The sequence below is a fragment of the Anopheles aquasalis genome, chromosome 3 (genome assembly GCF_943734665.1).
Source record: "Anopheles aquasalis chromosome 3, idAnoAquaMG_Q_19, whole genome shotgun sequence".
In the NCBI taxonomy this organism is placed as follows: domain Eukaryota; kingdom Metazoa; phylum Arthropoda; class Insecta; order Diptera; family Culicidae; genus Anopheles; species Anopheles aquasalis.
The window spans coordinates 52,483,549-52,501,048 of NC_064878.1; the positions used below are offsets into that span (position 1 = coordinate 52,483,549).

The following is a 17,500-nucleotide window of genomic DNA, read 5'->3' on the forward strand; positions in this document are numbered from 1 at the left end:
CGGAACTAATACTTGGCTGTGAAGGAATGTGAATGCCGTAGAACCTTCGGAAACACCTCCATGGCGCCAAATAAACGCGAATACTTAGACAAACAAGTTTCTGAGGGATTTCGGGTTTTTTTGTGTGTTTTGTTTGTTCGCATTTTTCGCCCTTTGTACCTTTGTGTGTTTCGGTTTTCAATTTTGGAAAAGCTATTCCGGAGTTTCCGTTTTTTCTTTTCTTTATCTGTTGAGAAAAAAAGGGGGGCGGGGGCGCTGCAAACAAAGACAGAAAATAATCTCCGAGACGAGACGGGGACAGAACTTATAACTTGTTGCTCCCGCGAGAAGGGCGCCATGGTGAGGGCAACAGAAAAAAAGGGAAAACCGGGAACGGAAATAATGGAAAGGGAGGAGATGATGGTGTCTTCCATTACCACAGACCGATCGGGAACCCCGCGAGCGACCCCGATTTGTTGTAATTCGGTTCGGTTTGAAGTTTTCCAGGCGGGCAAACCTCTCCCCTAAAGCGATTTAAGCGAACACTTTGGTGGAAAGCGAAAAGCGGCAAAAACCCAAAATATCTTGTCAACTACACACCGCTCACCCCACATCATCATACACACGCTGCTTCTGACCAATTTCCCCGCCTGAGGCACGCCTGTTTGATGGTGGCGGAAGCACGCGAATGGAACGCAGAACAACGGGAAGGTTAATTGATTGGAGTGAAAACCTTCAAAAGTTGTCGCCGTTCGAGAATGGAGGGAAATTAGAAGTTTCCGTTTCGCAAGGCGCAAGTTCTTGTTTTCGGTTGGGGGCGCGTACCAGTTTGATGGACAGTTGGGTCTTTTTTTAGCATTTTTTTTTGTTTTTTGGGATTAGAATAGGTCCCGGGTGGAATGGTACTTGTTCGATCCAATCACTCAACGAAGGGGACTGTAGACATGAATCTGATCGCGATCCCGAACTGCCTCTTAGATTTTCATGTCATGTGGAGCTTGAAAAACGCTGATTACAATTCGACAACCAGAACTCGTTTATACTACATCTAAAACTGCTTCTCCTGCATTATCTCCAGGGCCCAGGAAGGTTCTTCTTACATCCGAGATTAACTTCCAATTTGTTTTCTGAGTTTTTTGCTTCATTTTCGTGCTCGCTATCTCTTCCGGGCTGCCGCGCTCTGTACGATCGATCTCGTACCGTGTGCCAGTTTACTAAATTGCACCTTTTGGCCGTGGAAAGCAGAAGTGGTTACCAACCCTGGTGCAAGGCCACCAACGGAGAGAGAGAGAGAGACACACACAGATAGAAGAGTCAAGGATGTTGCAATGTAAGGCGAAGTACACAGTGCACAGCGCAAACACCCGGAGGCAATCGAAGCGGCGAAGCTCGGACAACTTGCTAGCGAGGCCAACTGATAGGGAACCCGGAAACCCGGGCCACCGCCACCGCAGTGCCGGACATCTTTATCGTGAATCAAGGAGCGTAGAAGGGGCCACCGGGGGTGGTGTTACCGGACCGATTTGAAAACATTGACTCCTTTTGCTGCAGGAAGCTGTGAAAAATGTTCCTGGCCGACCGGGTGGTGCTTAGCTAAATTACATGTCAGGAGAGTGTAATTATAAAGCTGGCGCACGAAATCACTTCCGCTTCTGTTCTGGGCCGTGCACCACTTGCACTGTTAGAGCGAAAGATGCACGAGGTGTCGCGGTGGTGCATCATCTAGCGATGTGTCTCTATCCTAGCGGTGGGTCCTTGCAAACGACCTATAGAAAGAAGGTCCTCGGTTGTTGAGATCAGTAAGAGTCAGTCGCGAATGGAAGACCACACCAAAGGTCATTATCTAAATGTATTTCTCGCACATCGTCGCGGTTGTCAATCTTTTTCATCTCACGTTTGTCACCGGTGTGCATAATTGATGACGGCGTCAACAGGACCGGAAGGAAGGATTGCTGCATCTGCTGGCTCCTTTGGCTGCTTTGGAATGGATGACTTAAATCCAGCGCACAAAAAAAACAAAGACAAGCAATGCGAGGATATGCGAGGCATATTTCAAGCAACAGAGTCATTACCAGGACCTTTTGCCAGGATGGACACCTTCTACCGAGGATGCAGAATACGAGCGTGCGAGCTCAGTCCCCTGAGTTACCATTAGAATTATTAAGTTCACTTCGGTCGGTTGTGTGCATCGTTAGTGTAGAACAGCGCACACTCTGGAGGAACCACAGGAACCGGAAACACTTATTATTGTTGGACGAGCGAGTCATACGAGCACCATCGTCCTCATGGGGCCGCTAGGTAGGTGACGCGATGATGAAAATAGGCGCAAACATCCTCAGAGGACGTTGGATCCGTGTTTCATGTTTGTCGCATAATTTCTCTTAATTGCAGTGACACGGCACGCAGCACATGTGGTCCTTGATGTGTGGTCCACTGCTCCTGTTCCTTTTGCACCTTCCTGAGAGTGGCTCAAATTCATTTTCGATTCTTGATCAAGATGGATGTGGTTTACATGCATTGAAAGGGAACAACTTCAGCTGGTGCTTCAACAAAAGGCAATAAATCTGTGCCCCGATAGCTGTGTCCAGCCAAACACTCCCACACCAACAGTGACATCGCGATGAAAGGCTCGTGCTCTCTCGATCGATTGGGTCACGAGACCGTGCCTCTGGCAGTCCATAACGTGTGCCTCCCTCCGTCTGCAGGGCCATTCGATCGCTGAATAGCCAATATTTCATTTCCGCCGTTCTCATCGTAACCATATTTATGTTTATGCTGCCGTCGGAATGAATTGAACCACAAGATGCTTCGGTTTTTGAATCTCGGCACCGCAGGACCACCGAGAAGGCCTCATGGTTGTCCGCGAGGCACTTTACCGGTATTATCACCCCATTAGCGCGCGCTCGCACACACATGGCCAACTGAATGGCCACCACCGTGACCGTACACCCGTGAATGACATGTCAATCCTGGGAACCATGATCCCCCCAAACCACCAGCTCCATACCATCGGGTGCCCCCCCGCACTCGTTATGATGGGAACGTGCGGTGAATGAGCAAAGTAATCGAACACACAAATACACACGTCTGTGAGAGGGTGTACGTTGCGATTGATCCCCCCTTTGGTATCCTTTCCGAATCGTAGCGACCAGCGCGCGCGCGACCAGAATCGATTCTTCGCGTTCTGTTCGCGTTGGGTGGAGTTAATTTTCGCCAAAAAACTTTTCTTCTCGGTGCGTCTTTGTCGGTGCCCCAAACACCAAACAATCCTATCGGATCGGAATCTAACGATCGTTTCGCGACAACGACAACGACGGCGATGGTAATATGATGATGCTATGCAGCATGCAAATGTGTGCGCTTAACCCGCGAGGAACCAGAGGGCGAGCGAAGAGAAGAGAACATTCGATGGGGTGGTGGTCACGCCGCTTAGGCTCCTCGCCCGGGGGTGGCGATTTGCATTTATTCTTTCGCGCTCATACGTTCGGCCTGAAGCTCATCCTGGGGTCATAACTTTTTTTTGCGGGGGTAGCGAGGGAGTCTAAAATCCTTTTTTGATTATCGTGGGGAAGCCGCGCAGCTGTGTTTGTGTGCTGTCAGGATTACCACCTCGAACGCGATAGAGTAGTAGTGGCTTTGCTGTGTGGTCTTCTAGGTTGCGCGAGCTTATCGCAACTTTGCCCTCCCCGTTGTAACCCATTTAGATACCAATCACACACCGTTTAGATTGTTACTTGGTGCGGCTGGTCGAAACCTTTGTTGGTAGGTTCGTTGGTCGCTTGTTATCTGCACGCAGTGGCTACGAATCAATCAACATCAAAATGGAAGCAATTGGGCAACCGAAAATGACAACGGGGCGAAGATGGAAGGAAGGAAGACGACCACGGCTAATGGTGGCGCTTGTATTGGGAAACGCTTTGCGTTCGCTTCATATCGTGTTTCGCGCTTCCTGAGTCAGCGCTCGTGCCGTGGATGACAAACCAGCAGGACCAACAACCCCCCCCCCCCCCCCCAGCTATTCTATTTCATGATGTAAATTTACCTAATTGGTGAAATTAAAAATGAATAAATTAATTTAATATCTGGCGCTGTTGGGCGCTGCGTCCACTCCTGCTGGGCCGCTCGCGGGGCACACGGTGGCCATTCAACTCGCTTTCGTTGTTGTTGTTGGGTCGATACTTTATTACGAAATGTCGCTAGTGCTCACCAGCGTCCCACCGTGCGACCTGCCGCGTGGTCAGGTCGCACTGCGCCGCGCTGGTCTTTGCTTTTTGATGGAAATCGAGTTAGTTACTCGAGGGCATTTGCTAGGCCGGAGGAGTCCTTAAACAGCACTGCACGCGAACCAGTAAGGGCAAGATGCAAGAGCAAACAGGGCTCAAACGGTGTGACATCTCCTGTTTAATCGGATTTTGTGACACCAAATTGCGATTCAAATTGCTTGGCGATGGAATTTGGGCTATTATTAAACTGTGTTCGGGTTGTTCGGGTTCGTCGCTTCGGTTCGAATGGTATCTTTTGAATGGCAAGCAGCTTATTTGCTCATTTTAAAATCGTGACCTCGCTGGCCACACTAGCAATAGGTTGCACACGTGTCTGGTGTGTAGAAAGAAGCGACGCAAGCTAATCACTTAAGCGTTTAACACGCAATCCTCCCGGGTGGGCAGGAAATGGGGCAGCGGCACCACTCGATTGATAGTCACTTACCCGCCAAGCATGACGTTCACGTTGCCGTGCAGGTTCGCCCCGGGGCGCATCGTTTGCAGTCCCTGGTGGTGATGATGGCTACCGGTACCGATGGTCCTGATACTCGAGCCACCACTCTGGTGGTGGTCTGGGCTACCGCTGGAGCCGCTGCTGACGTTGCTGGCACCTCCACTACTACTACTGCTACTGTACGAGCTGATGTACGAGATGGTCTGATTGTTGAAGCTATTGTGCGAACCGACGGCCGATACCACGGCCAGCCGCTTCAAGGACATACCGTCGGCGAATTGTCACTCGTTCACTCGTTGTCAGGCTCTCTGAGGCCGCTCTCTGAGACCAACTTTCACTGGTCCACTAATCAATCGTTTCGCCGTTTGGCTTGCTGATGGTTTGCCATAGGTATTGTCCTTCTTTTAACACACATTTTGTACACGAGAAACAACTGAAATGGTGGAGATGGAGGAACGGAACACTAGTTTTAAATCACTTTTGCTGTTTTCCAGCAGCAACGTTGCGCACAAAGTTGAAAGTTTATGCAGCGCTCGTTACACCCCAATGCCGCCATTGCCGCCGCCGTGTTCTTATCTGCTACTGCGAGCTGGTCCACACAAAATTCCATAAAAATACAAATTCGCACAAACGTTGACAGGCGACGCTTCAATGGAAGGGGATAAAGCAGTACGAACTGAGTCGCCAGTGCCCCGTTAACACAAGTCACAAGTCAAGCTTTTAAAGCTTGGAATGGTTTATCAATGTGAAACTCATTTAATGGGTGAAATGTAAGGGAACTATCGCCCGGGCTTCGCGAACCCACATGTCGCTTTTGCCTTGAAGAAGGTAGCACCTAGGTTGCATCTTGTGTGGACCCTTTTGTGGTGGCATGAGTTGCCGTATTTACGTCGCCTTAATTCCCATGAATCATCCACCACTAGCAGCGCGCGCGAGGTACATTTCGAGGTTATTAGGACTTGGTTCACTCTTCCCATCAACTCCCGCACTCCCTCACACTTGACTTTCCGTTCCCCAAAAGACGGTGAGCCCCAGATCACGGTGCCGTGATAATGTTCAACGGAAATCAATGTCAAAAAACCTGGCGCTAGGAAATGGACTTCCGGCGGGTTGTGAAACCACTCCCCCCCCCCCCCCCCCCCCCCCCCCGGGCAAATGGTTGAACCGTGGAAATGGGGGTGTGGTGTTGAGGGTTGAATGAAGGTACTCGATAGTTAAGACAGTAATTTCTACCCTCGGGGGACGAGGAACTCCAGACGTACGCTCCGGTTTCTCCGATCCATCATTGTTGTTTTGACTTATGGTAATGATGAAGTCCTCGCTAGCGCCACTCGGAAGTACCTAGTGGGCTGCTGCCCCCGTGATAAGCTTCGGTGAGAGGTGGGTAAAGGGTCAGATTGACGGAAGAGGCTTGCTCGTGTAGCTCTCGAGTGCGTACGAGACACGCAAAACGTAAATCATAGTTGCGGGCAACTGACCGCCGGAGGAGTCGTTGTACCTTGTACTCAATGTTTTAGTATTCATTTTTCATGGTCCGGACAATAAGGTAACTTGAGAGAGGCTTCGTTGTGAGTATGTTGCTGCTTATAGATGCTTGTATGTTTTATGCTGTTTTATGAACATTTGCATTTCATAATTCTGCCCAACAAATCTGATCCTCGGGTATAGCCTAAATTGAAGATGATGGTCATTGTTGGTCCCAAGTGTAGAATTTCCTCAATTAAGCCTTATTTAACGAATATACCAAAAATGAACTGTAAAACAAGTTTTTTTTTAAAGCACTCAACATAGACTAGCTTATTCTCAAGGCATCTAAATCTCGGGGATCCTTGCATATTCTGTATAAGTTCAAACACATTAAAGTAGATCTAATTACCGATAAGAATTCAAGGGAGATGTTTTATAGGTCTATTCTATTCTAATTTTGGACGGAAAAATCTCTATTCAACCACCATTCCATTGTATATTCGCCAGCACATGAACTTCCTATCGATAAATCACGTTGTCTATTGTGTGTACACTTGTGTGCTTGGCTGCTATCACTGAAGGTGTCACAATTATTTCTCTTCGATCACGAACACCACGGGTACCATTGTCACCAGTTACAGGCATTTGTGGAACCCCTTTTTCCAGCACTGAACGCCAGGAACATCGCATTTCACGGATATTACAGGAACACTCCGAAGAAGGCTGGTGGCTGTGCGGTTGTGGTTTTGTGTTCACTTTCCCAACCAAATCGCTCGGCACACTCTTGGTGTGTGCGTCGCGTAACCTCATCGACAGCCGGCACTTTTCCCGAAAATCCGCCTACCCTCCGTAGCTTCCGGCTTTCACTAGCGATCATTTCCACAAAACCCGCCGAGACACACAGTGTTTTCTATCGTGCTGGTCCCGTTCATCCCGTACCCACCAGCCACTACTAGCACGTCGCAGCTGATTAGTCTTTTGAAGAATGACGGACCAGGAACGACGTCGCTATAACGTCGCCACCACCACCAGCACACCGGCGGCTTCTGTGGTTGGTGCGTGGAATGATCGAACGTTGAATAATCGAATCACATTTGGAATGACGCCACATGCCCCCGGGGGCCATGTGGAAGGGGCTGCCGATGGTGGATGGAAAAATCAAACAGAAAATGGTATCGACCCCTGCCCGACTCCACTAGCGTCCTTTATCGGAAGGAAAGGAAGCACTAGCGCGAACAACGAACGTCCGTTTTGGGTGCTGCTTGTGCCCGCGATGCGATGGCTAATGATGGTGGGGTAGCGCGAGCGCATTATGTGTAGATTATGCTGAAGGTCTTACGCCTCGGTGCTCACCGGGTCCGCATGGCAAAGGGACATTAACACACACTGCTCGCCTCCGTTTGCTGCCTCCGGGTGCGAAGGTCGTCTCGCGAATTGAAGGCCAAAAAGTCGCACGCACCCTCACCACCGAAGGCAATCGGCGTAGTAGTTCTGCTAAAGGAATGTCTCGGAAGTAAATGGCGCGAAAACAGGACACCAGCAGCACAGGGCGCACCGTGCAGAGCAAAGAAAAGGCACAAAGAGGCCTCCCTCTTCCCCTCCTTATCCAGTAATGGCTCACGGAACACTAACTTCACTCGCTAACGCGCTGGCCACCGTTGACTGGCTCTGGTTGTCTGCTGTCTGTTGTGTTCTGTTTCGTCAAGATCGACAGTAGTAGTCCACCACACGGCACAGTTGTGTTGCGCTGCACCACCACGTCCACCGGTCCACCGGTTAATGAAGACTGACCGAGCCTGGACGACGGAGGTGTGTTCCCGGACATGAACCACTTAGTGCCGCTGCCGCCGCTGCCGCCGCTAGCCGAGGATTGGGTTGAAGTTCCGTTGAAGTAGTAGCTTCTGGTGTGTGGTGCGAGTGAGCGAGCGAGCGAGCGAGCGAACGAGTGTTGGACATCGCGTGGCCACGGCAGCGGTTAGTCAACTTATACCATCAACTGGAGAAGGGGGGATCAATGTTGCCTCCCCAGAGAGAGAGACAGAAAGAGGTCCGGCCATGAGCGCGCGAAAGGAGAAAGTTTTTTTTGTGTTTTTTTTTTTGTTAGTAGTGTTCGCCAGTGGCCAGTGGCCAATGAAGCGCGGAGAGCACACTATAGGCACACAAACAGACACACATAGACACTCTCTGTATCGAATATACTGGATGTGGTGCTGACGTGCACTAAGCCACAGGCGATTGTGCCTCTATTGCCTGAAGGAGGCGAAGGTCCTTATTCAACTCCCTTTGCCACGCCACCATCACCGCGCACCGCGTAGGTTAGTCATTCCCTGAGGCGCACGCTGGTCTAGTCGATGGGTTTAAGGTCGAAGGGAACGTGCTTTCCCCCCCTCTCGGTCCGGTGCGATGACGTCCGTTGGGATGGCAATAGTTGAGGGCACAACAAATCGCGAGTATCTTCCTTCGAGGCACTACCATCGTTCACTTTCTACCGAGTAACCGATTGTTTTGGAGCTAAACTTCCGCGGACACCTGGACCTGGACGTACCTGGCCTATACCTTGGAGCAGACTAACTGCGAACCGCGTTGTTGCCAAACACTCAGCCGCATCAACGTGGCGGGAAATTCACGGGAAAAGGCACGGAGTAGAGTCTGTCCGTCCGTCCGTCCGTTTCGGGGGACGACCTTTGTCTGCCACCTAGTAGCAGCCGACAGGACACGTTGCTGGTGCTGTAACACCCGGTATCCCGAGCTGTAGTCGAACTTTTCCGAACCCATCCATTGCCTCTCGGCTCACTCACGAGAGGGAATCCTCGACTCGATGGTTTCGTCCTTTTGTGGTGCAGCGCTCGTGGATTACTCGCTTCGTGGTCTTTCGGGGTCTGTGTTACTCCGCTACCGGGCCGATCGAAGTTCCGAGGGGCCGGCCGGTGTGTCACTGTTTCGCACACAGCACGACCCGACCGGATGTGGACCGGACGGGGCAGCAGCAGGAGATGGGAATGGAACGGTTGGATGGATGGATGGATGGATGGATGGATGTCCGTTTGATAGTTTTCACGCGCCTCGTTCGCAACGCAGGGCCAGGGGCAGACCACCCATCATCAGCCACACACACATAATTCTCATTTCACTCATTTCGTATGGAGTGGCGAGGCTCCCCGGCCATCCATCGCCCCCCCCCCCCCCTTTGCTTTCTAGTGTTGTCCTTGAAGACTGGCGAAGGCAGGCTCCCTTTGCGCGCATTTCCTCTGATGCTCATTCTCATTACAACGCGCAACGACACAGTGTGCCTAGTGAGTGTGTGTCGGTGTCATTTGTTGCCATTATTTGTGGCCAGTGCCGGATAGGGCGCAGTTCCTCCTTCTCCTCCCCATTCTGTGTGCGTTACCTGTGTGTCTTCTTTGTCATATTTTTTTTGGGTTTCGCCACCATTGTTGTTACTGGTATACTGGGCACCGAGTGAAAGAGTGATACGCGCACGCATTTCGGTGTGCCATATTGTGGCAGGCTCCTCCCTCCTCCCCAAAGGGGAAGGGGGTTCGTTTGTGGGTTCGCGCCCTCGTCGGTTGCGCACAAGCCTTGTTGTTACCTCGTTCAGTTAGTGGTTCCGCGGTGCCGGTTCGGTTAGGGTTGCTGGTGTGTGTCTTTCATCAAATCACCGTTTCGGTTCCTGGCAGTAGTGGTGTGGGTGGTGGATAGGTGGGTGAATGGTGATGATGTGCATCTGCATTCTGAGAGGGGGCCATTGGCATTGAAGGAGCCTCGGTGAGTTGAGATCGCTTTGATGAATTTTCGCTTTTTTCCTCGTCGATTCGAACCACTTCCTTTTGTGGTCAAATATTCTAACGCCTTACTAAATTTACTTTGAGGTACATCTCATCAATGCCTTCGATAGATGCATTAAAGAGGTTACAAGACACCACTGATCAAACACTCTGAAAATCTAGATCGTTCTATAGACCGGACTTCCGGAAGTTCGATTGAGGAAGAGCTTATTGGGAAATGTTTCAGAACTCCTCCACAGATATTGATTGGTTTTTTGTGTGTGGGAGTGTGTGGACACACGGGCGCGTGTGTGGTTAGAAATAAATCCGAATGCGTGGTGGTCCCGGCATTAGAATGAGAATAGAATGCCGCTTTACGTAATGCCGGCAGCGGTGTTCGTTGCTGAGGTGTGGTGTGGACTCTTAATTAGCAGAGAGCCGGACATTATTACTGGCTTGGGTTCGAAGGACGACAGCAGAGGACGGTTATTTATTGTCTTTTGGGGGCAGTAGTGTAGCTTAGTGTTGTTGGATCGTCGTTGTGGTATTGATTTGGCGGATGATTGAAGCGACTCGATATACATTCCATGTTACATTTTCTTATGCTACAACATATCCAATCTTTAGTTCCTTCGTTTATCCATTAGTGTTACTTTTCAGCCTTTTTTGAATTCGTTTACAGTTCTGTTTGAATTCTTTCAGTTCGTTGTTCAGTTTTGATAAAAAATATTTATTCATTCAATGCAATAACTATTGTTCTTTATGGCCTTTGCTAATCATCTAAAAACGCAATGTAGGACCTGTTACATGGATTGTGATTTAGCGAACATTCAACTGAACAAAGACAAACATGGCCACATTCGCACCGTCACCACTCGTCGTACGCGTGTCAATCCGTTCTGATATCATATTATTCGTCGGTCGGACGATTGGAATGAATTGCCAAAACGGGCCCCAAAAATCCATTTAACAACGGTGGCCAGACCACGACCAAGCGCGCGCAAAATCCGCGGCACGGGCACCATGGCACTTCCCGCCCGGACGACGTCGTTGACGTTTCGCCGGAGATGGGAAGCCAAATGGGACGGAACGGAAGGTGAGATTTCGCCGCGTTTTTAAGCCGGGTTCCATCAAAAGCCGCCCGCGTGACGTTCTCTCGGCTCCGGCAGTCAGTCAGTCACCCAGCAAATATGTTTTCCGCATTCGTCAGCGAAGCGATGCCACCGCTGGCCGATAGAGAGACCTCGGATGCTGCGCCACCACAAATCACATCACCAACCAACCAACCAACCGGTGGCCAAATGGAACCGCGCACCGGTTATGCTCGGTATACCGTTCGGTGCATCGGTTGTACTCTGTTGCGGTGCGGCTCTCGCTCTCTCTCTCTCTCTGTCTTTCTCTATCTGTTCCGGCGCTCGGCTCTGCTGCCTAATTCCAATTCAATTATTCCGGATAGATTGAAATTTCGCAATTCATTTCACCTCGGAAAGTCGGCCCCAGTACAACATCTCTGGTGTACCCTGGCGCTGGGTGGCTGGCTGATGGTGACACACTGTCGGTGGCAGTTCGGTGTGGCAGCTGCCATGCCAGCTGTTTCGCCGTGTTTTTTGGGAGGCGCAATCGGAGGCGTCCTCGGACCTGATGCTGCTCCGTCTCGAAAGCTCGAAAGAGGGGCGTAGATACCCCGAAACACAAGACCTCAACGTGAAGCACTTTCAGGTGCTTCATTTTCTCTGGTGTCTTTCTTCCGTTTTGTTGGGAAATTTCATTTTTTTTCTTCGCTTTTTTTTGCGTTTGGGCGGATTTCGTTTCGAGGCGGATGATAATGCACGGTGGTGTTCGGTGGTGCACATATTGCGACGAGACCCGAGAATGTTATGCGAAGCCGCAAGAAAGCAACGGTAGCAGAAGCAGCAGCAAATAGTATGAATAATTTTGGCCACGGCTTCGGAGAATGGAGTGAAGGTTCGCTTGGAGGGAGGAGGGGGTGAACTGTTTTGGATAGATGTTAATGCTAGTGATAATGTGGTTTGGATTATGTGCCCGGTTTGGCCTGTATTTGGTCCCATTTTGCACTACACTGCTGTGCTTGCTTCGTTTATAATGCGATAGTGTGTATAATGACAATGCCATTAACCTCCTGTCTATCCTCGTTGTAAGGTTGGAAGGAATTAGGTTTGCTTCTTTGACGTTGCTTCCTTTAAACAACAACAACAACAGGGACCGTACACTTTTCTTCTTTCGTATGTCTAACTTTGCGTTTCAATTTAAAAAAAAACCTTTGCTTTATCCTTTATAAATTCAACTCCATTTTGTTTCTTTTTAGGAAACACGAACAAACCAATGTTTTTACACATTACAGCAGCATGGTACTGTTACACGATTACAGCAGCAGGGTAAGCGTTAGATGAGCCCCAGGCGTGTTATGTTTTGCTTTAGTTACTGCACCCTGTACTCTCTCTGCCTGCAATTGCCTTTGTTTTCGTTTCTTTTTTTCCTTAAACACAAAAGTAGAATAGACACCCTACCGGGGAGACAAGCATCTTTACTTTCTTCTATCCTTTATCACACAAACATACACTTCCCTCCTTTCTGTCTGTCGCCGCTCCTGCTTTGTGCTCTTTACATAACCTCTCGGCTACGTCCCAGTCCCAGCCGACTTCGGATTTAATTCGTCTCGTCACACTTTCACCATTCATGCGCCCCACCGATGACTGCCAATTCCTCGAGGCGCGATGGTTCGCGGTCATTTGAAGTAAATTTAATTATGTTCTCCTGTGCCCGGACAAGACAGACCGCAGCGTCATCAGCGTCACTTTCGCCTCTCGATCTTCACTCCAAAAAAGGCCCTTTATGCCGGTTCCTCCTCCTACCGCGTGCGTTTTGTCTTTTCAATTTCAAGTGGCCGCCGGGGAAGCAAATGTATGATGGAGAGGACGTCAAAGAGTGAGACCGGTTGAGAGGTGGCCGTGATTGATGGCATTATGCGACCGCGGGGAATCCCACCATCCGTAGCATTTTGTAGTTGATCTTTTTTTTATGTATGCCTTGCGTTTGCGCGATCGCTTCGTAAGAGATCGTTGTACGAGAAATTTTGGATCCTGGATGGAAACAGGTTAATGAACTCCACGTTACTCTCTGTTGCTTTGATCTTTATGAAATTGAGGATCGTAAAGTACCTCGAAGGGGAGTGAATCTTGTGTTTCACTTAAGTTTACTATAAAAGTTTGCACTTTTGAAGTATCCCTTTCGAAATTTTGTATCTGCTTGGCAGCAGCTTTGACATTAAGGATGTTATCCGTTTGTTAAAGAAATATTCTTGGTCTCGAGTTTCCTGCCGGCGGAACGAGATCCTTTCATCCAGTGGACTTTTCTCATTAGTGTTTTGATATCTTTGTTCTGCTAATAATAATCACTCACCTGTGGAAGGGTGTGGAAGAGGATATTCAGCGCGCGCATCAAACATCCGGCCTTCCCCCCCGTATCCTGTCTTACACACAGGTTGGTCGAAATGATTGTTCTGCTACCAGCTCGCGCGCTCGCCACTCAGTAGCTCTTATGCGCGGGGTTGATGCCCATTGTACGGATTCAGCTCCGTGAACGACCGTGGCGCCGTAAAGTATCACCGACGCGGACCAATCTCGTCTGATTAGTGCCATACCGGTGACTGTAGTGGCAGAGTGACGGCGGAGTGTGTAATCAGAAAACTTTTTCCTTGCTGCCCCGCCAGGCGCTGCTTTTGGGGTCGGTTCACTATCTTTAATAGAGCCCCGCGCTGGTGTGCCCTGTGAGCGGAAGCTTCCTGCCCAGGTAAAGATCACTGAACGCAGCGGCTAATATCTTCCGAATCCAAGCGTTTTCTGTGTGATTTTGTAACATTCTTCCACCGACGGCCGCGAGTGTGTCGCATTTATGATTTATGAGAATCATCATTGCGAACAGAGAAGATACGCAAGAGAAGGTGCCCCAGTAATTGGTAGCATCGGGCCTATCGGCGCCCGAGGAGCATATGACGTGCTTCTTGTGCAAGAGGAGGAGAAGGAAGGCGCACCAAATCCCCCAGTGCCAGTGTGTTCGAGTGTTCATTAGGGCACAGCGCGCACATGTCACTCTATATGGTGATTACTGCCACGAGGGGAAGCTGCATTCGCAATTCGCGACGCCTTCTTTCTTCTTCTGCGAGTTCTGCGCCGCTGACAATGAGGCTCCGACACTCTACTGGTTGCGTCAGAAATGGAGCAGCAGACAGCGGCGGCGAGGATGACATACGATATGGATTTCCCCCCTAATTGCACGCGGTGGATCTGCATTTCATGAAAAACCACCGGAGGAGCAACTTAATTTGGGATTCCCTTTGCTCTCTCTCTCTATTTCGGTCCGTCGTTTCACGTAAATAGAACCGTAGGAATCGGGGTGGTCGCTACGCCACCCAGAGGTCACAGATTGAAATATCAAATCCAAACGAATGAACATAAATGTCAATAAATGTCCTCTCGTCCGAGCCACCGCAGCTCCCCCAAAAAGGGACGCACTCCGGATTCCCGGTGCGTATGCTGCCAGTGGTGGCTTTTTTCGGGGTCGTTTCGTCGTCCGATTGACATATTCTTATAATCAATTTGGCGCTTCCATTTGATTGATTGATTGACCGCACCACAAGTGGTTGCAGAGTGGATGCCCCCGGGCCCAGGGCGTGCTGTGCGGTCTCGCACCCGCTCGGCGACTGATAAAACATTCATGATTCATGCACGTTCGCTCCCGGAAAGCGGTTCCATGTACCCCAGCGTACGCATTGCCCTTCCGTTTGCTTTTGCTTGTAGTTTCACGAAAGTGTGCCGCTTGTGACATTTGCCTCCAGCTACTAACTTGCGCCTCTCTGTCTCTCTCCCCTTCCCTGGTGTATTTGCAGCGCGGCTCGGTAGGATCGCAATCGCGCAACCTGCGGATGACGGTTTTGAAAAATTTGTTCAAAAAGATGGCCCTCATGAAGTCGCTCCTGCGGACGCTGCTCCTCCTGTTCATCGTCGGTAGCGTGCTGCTTCTGTTCTACTGGCGAGACAGTACGTCCGAATCGTCGAAACCGTCCTCCTCGTTCACGCTGGGCAGCTTCAACACGCACATCGTGACGGGCGGCAGCCTGGCCGGTCTGGCGACCGGTGATAGTGGCAATGCGCGAATCACCAACACTCCGATAAGGTAAGCGCCGGGGGTGGGGGTGGGGGGGGGGGAGAAATTGCGATAACAATGATGATGTATTGGGCATAATGTTTGTTGCGCGGATGGCCTGGAGGACACATTACAACCGAGTGTGCGCGCTCGCTCACTCTCTTTCCTAGTTTATGATCCTTGTAAATCTATTACCAAACGGATGTCACGGTATGCTCATGCTGGTGTACCCCGTCCGTGGCTGTGGCATGCCAGCACTTTATGATTCTGCGATAATAAAAAAAATGTAGGTGCCAGTCCGGCGGCCACTCCGGCGGCATGAGCGGAAATGGAATCATAAAGTACAATTAACTGTGTTCTTTCCCTTCGTTCCTTCAAATGGCCATGTTTTATGGGTAGCTCATTAGGAGGGGGAGTTAATTTGTTTAAAATGTTTTCTTTTGACCGAAAACTATGTAGCAATTAGTGGATTGATGGGATTTCCTTCTCCATTCCCGTTGCCTATACTTATGCTTTCATTGTTGCCTTTTTTCCTTCTTTCTTTCTTTCATTACTAAACGATAGCCCCATCGAACGATCGTGGACGTACAAGTGTGTGAATAATCGGTGCGTTCGGCACCATTTCGTGGATGGCGTCGAGGAGAACTTTGATAGCAACAATCTACACGCGCAATCAGCGCACCAACAGCAACCACATGGCAGCGGGAGTAGCGGCAGCAGCACCACCTCGAAAACGACCGGTGGCAAACGAATACCGTACCAAACGTGCGCGATGACCTGCGGTCCGATCAACATCTGGCCGCAACCAACCGGTGCCACGACGATCGGCAGCAAAACTTCCCGCTTCCGGTTGTCCGACATGCGGCTCAAGGTCAACACGGCGGCTGGCTTTGAAGCGGTCGAGCGGCTTCTACACGAAGCGTTCGATGTGTTTCGCACCGAGCTGCGCAGTATACTGGTGGCCCGTGGTGCAACACTCGAGGAGATCGAGGGAGCTATGCCGGCGAATGCGATCCCACCGGAGCTACGAAACGGTGGAGCTGGTGGTGCCACAGTAGCAGCCAATGATGGTGATGCGGTAGCCCAAGGTGGTAGTGCTGATGGCGGGCCTGGTGGTGCACTTCCGGCGAATGGCCAGTCGGCGAACGAGAAGCACAAAGGTGGAGCTGGTGCATTACACTTTTTCACGCTGGTCAGTGATAAGCGGTACGATGTGGATACTGTTGAGGTGAGCCTGCACGTGGAGAAATCGTCTGAAACCTACTTAACGTTGCACACCGACGAGCGCTACAACATGAGCGTGACACGTAAGTCAATCTGGCAACAGACCACCTGCGACCTGCGATGGCAACCACTGACCCCACACAATCACTACATCCTTTCAGATTCGGCCCGTGTGCTGAAGGTAAAGATCTCTGCGCATTCTTTCTTCGGAGCGAAGCACGGTTTGACGACACTGCAGCAACTGATTTGGTTCGATGATGAGGAGCGCACGCTGAAGATGCTCAACAAAGCCTCGATCGAGGATGTGCCAAAGTTTAAGTAAGTACTGATCGTTTGTGTGCTCTCTAGCATGTTCAGATGTTTTATTCCGTGTTTTTTCCCCTCTCTTTTACAGCTACCGTGGTTTGATGCTGGACACATCTCGGCACTACTTCTCGGTGGACGCGATCAAGCGTGCGATCGTGGGAATGTCACACTCGAAGTTGAATCGTTTCCACTGGCACATAACGGACTCGCAGAGCTTTCCGCTCGTCTCGAAGCACTACCCACAGCTGGCACGCTACGGAGCATACTCGGAGCAAGAGGTGTACACGCCGGACGATGTGCGAGAGCTGACGGCGTTTGCGAAGGTTCGAGGCATTCAAATAATCCCCGAGATCGATGCACCGGCACACGCAGGCAACGGGTGGGACTGGGGACCGAAGCATGGCCTTGGTGAGCTGAGCCTCTGCATTAACCAGCAACCGTGGAGCAACTTCTGCGGTGAACCACCGTGCGGACAGTTGAATCCCAAAAACAACAACACCTACCTGATCCTCCAGCGGTTGTACGAGGAGCTGCTCGAGATCGTCGGTCCGCTCGATTACTTCCATCTTGGTGGTGACGAGGTAAACCTGGAGTGCTGGCAGCAGCACTTCAATGATTCCGATATGCGGGCTCTTTGGTGTGATTTCATGCAGCAAACGTACCACCGGCTACAGCTGGCAGCGGGAAAGAATGCCTCGATTCCACGAACGGCGGCCGTGTGGTCGAGCGGATTGACGAGCTTTCCGTGTCTGCCGCGGAACGTGTTTGCGGTGCAAGTCTGGGGTGGAAGCAAATGGCCCGAAAACTTTCAGCTCATCAACGCCGGCTATAATCTGGTCATCTCACATGTGGACGCCTGGTATCTGGACTGTGGGTTTGGT

General features: G+C 50.5%; 2 protein-coding genes across 3 annotated transcripts in view; one reads left to right on the plus strand and one right to left on the minus strand.

Annotated features, from left to right (window-relative positions):
* LOC126576752 (uncharacterized) overlaps positions 1-4,992 on the minus strand; it is a 10,420-nt gene extending 5,428 nt beyond the window's left edge. Inside the window, exon 1 of the mRNA XM_050238057.1 lies at positions 4,687-4,992. Within this exon, the coding sequence (XP_050094014.1) occupies positions 4,687-4,961 (275 nt within the window). The 5' untranslated portion in view covers positions 4,962-4,992. The remainder of the gene's footprint in view (positions 1-4,686) is intronic.
* LOC126575700 (probable beta-hexosaminidase fdl) overlaps positions 1-17,500 on the plus strand; it is a 29,097-nt gene that overhangs the window by 8,731 nt on the left and 2,866 nt on the right. Inside the window, exons 3-7 of one of the 2 annotated variants that reach the window (XM_050236515.1) lie at positions 12,253-12,322; positions 14,833-15,119; positions 15,654-16,396; positions 16,475-16,631; positions 16,708-17,500. The exon at positions 16,708-17,500 is cut by the window's right edge and continues 2,866 nt beyond it. In XM_050236515.1, the coding sequence (XP_050092472.1) occupies positions 12,293-12,322; positions 14,833-15,119; positions 15,654-16,396; positions 16,475-16,631; positions 16,708-17,500 (2,010 nt within the window). In that variant the 5' untranslated portion in view covers positions 12,253-12,292. The remainder of the gene's footprint in view (positions 1-12,252; positions 12,323-14,832; positions 15,120-15,653; positions 16,397-16,474; positions 16,632-16,707) is intronic. The other variant, XM_050236516.1, reaches the window with a different exon arrangement.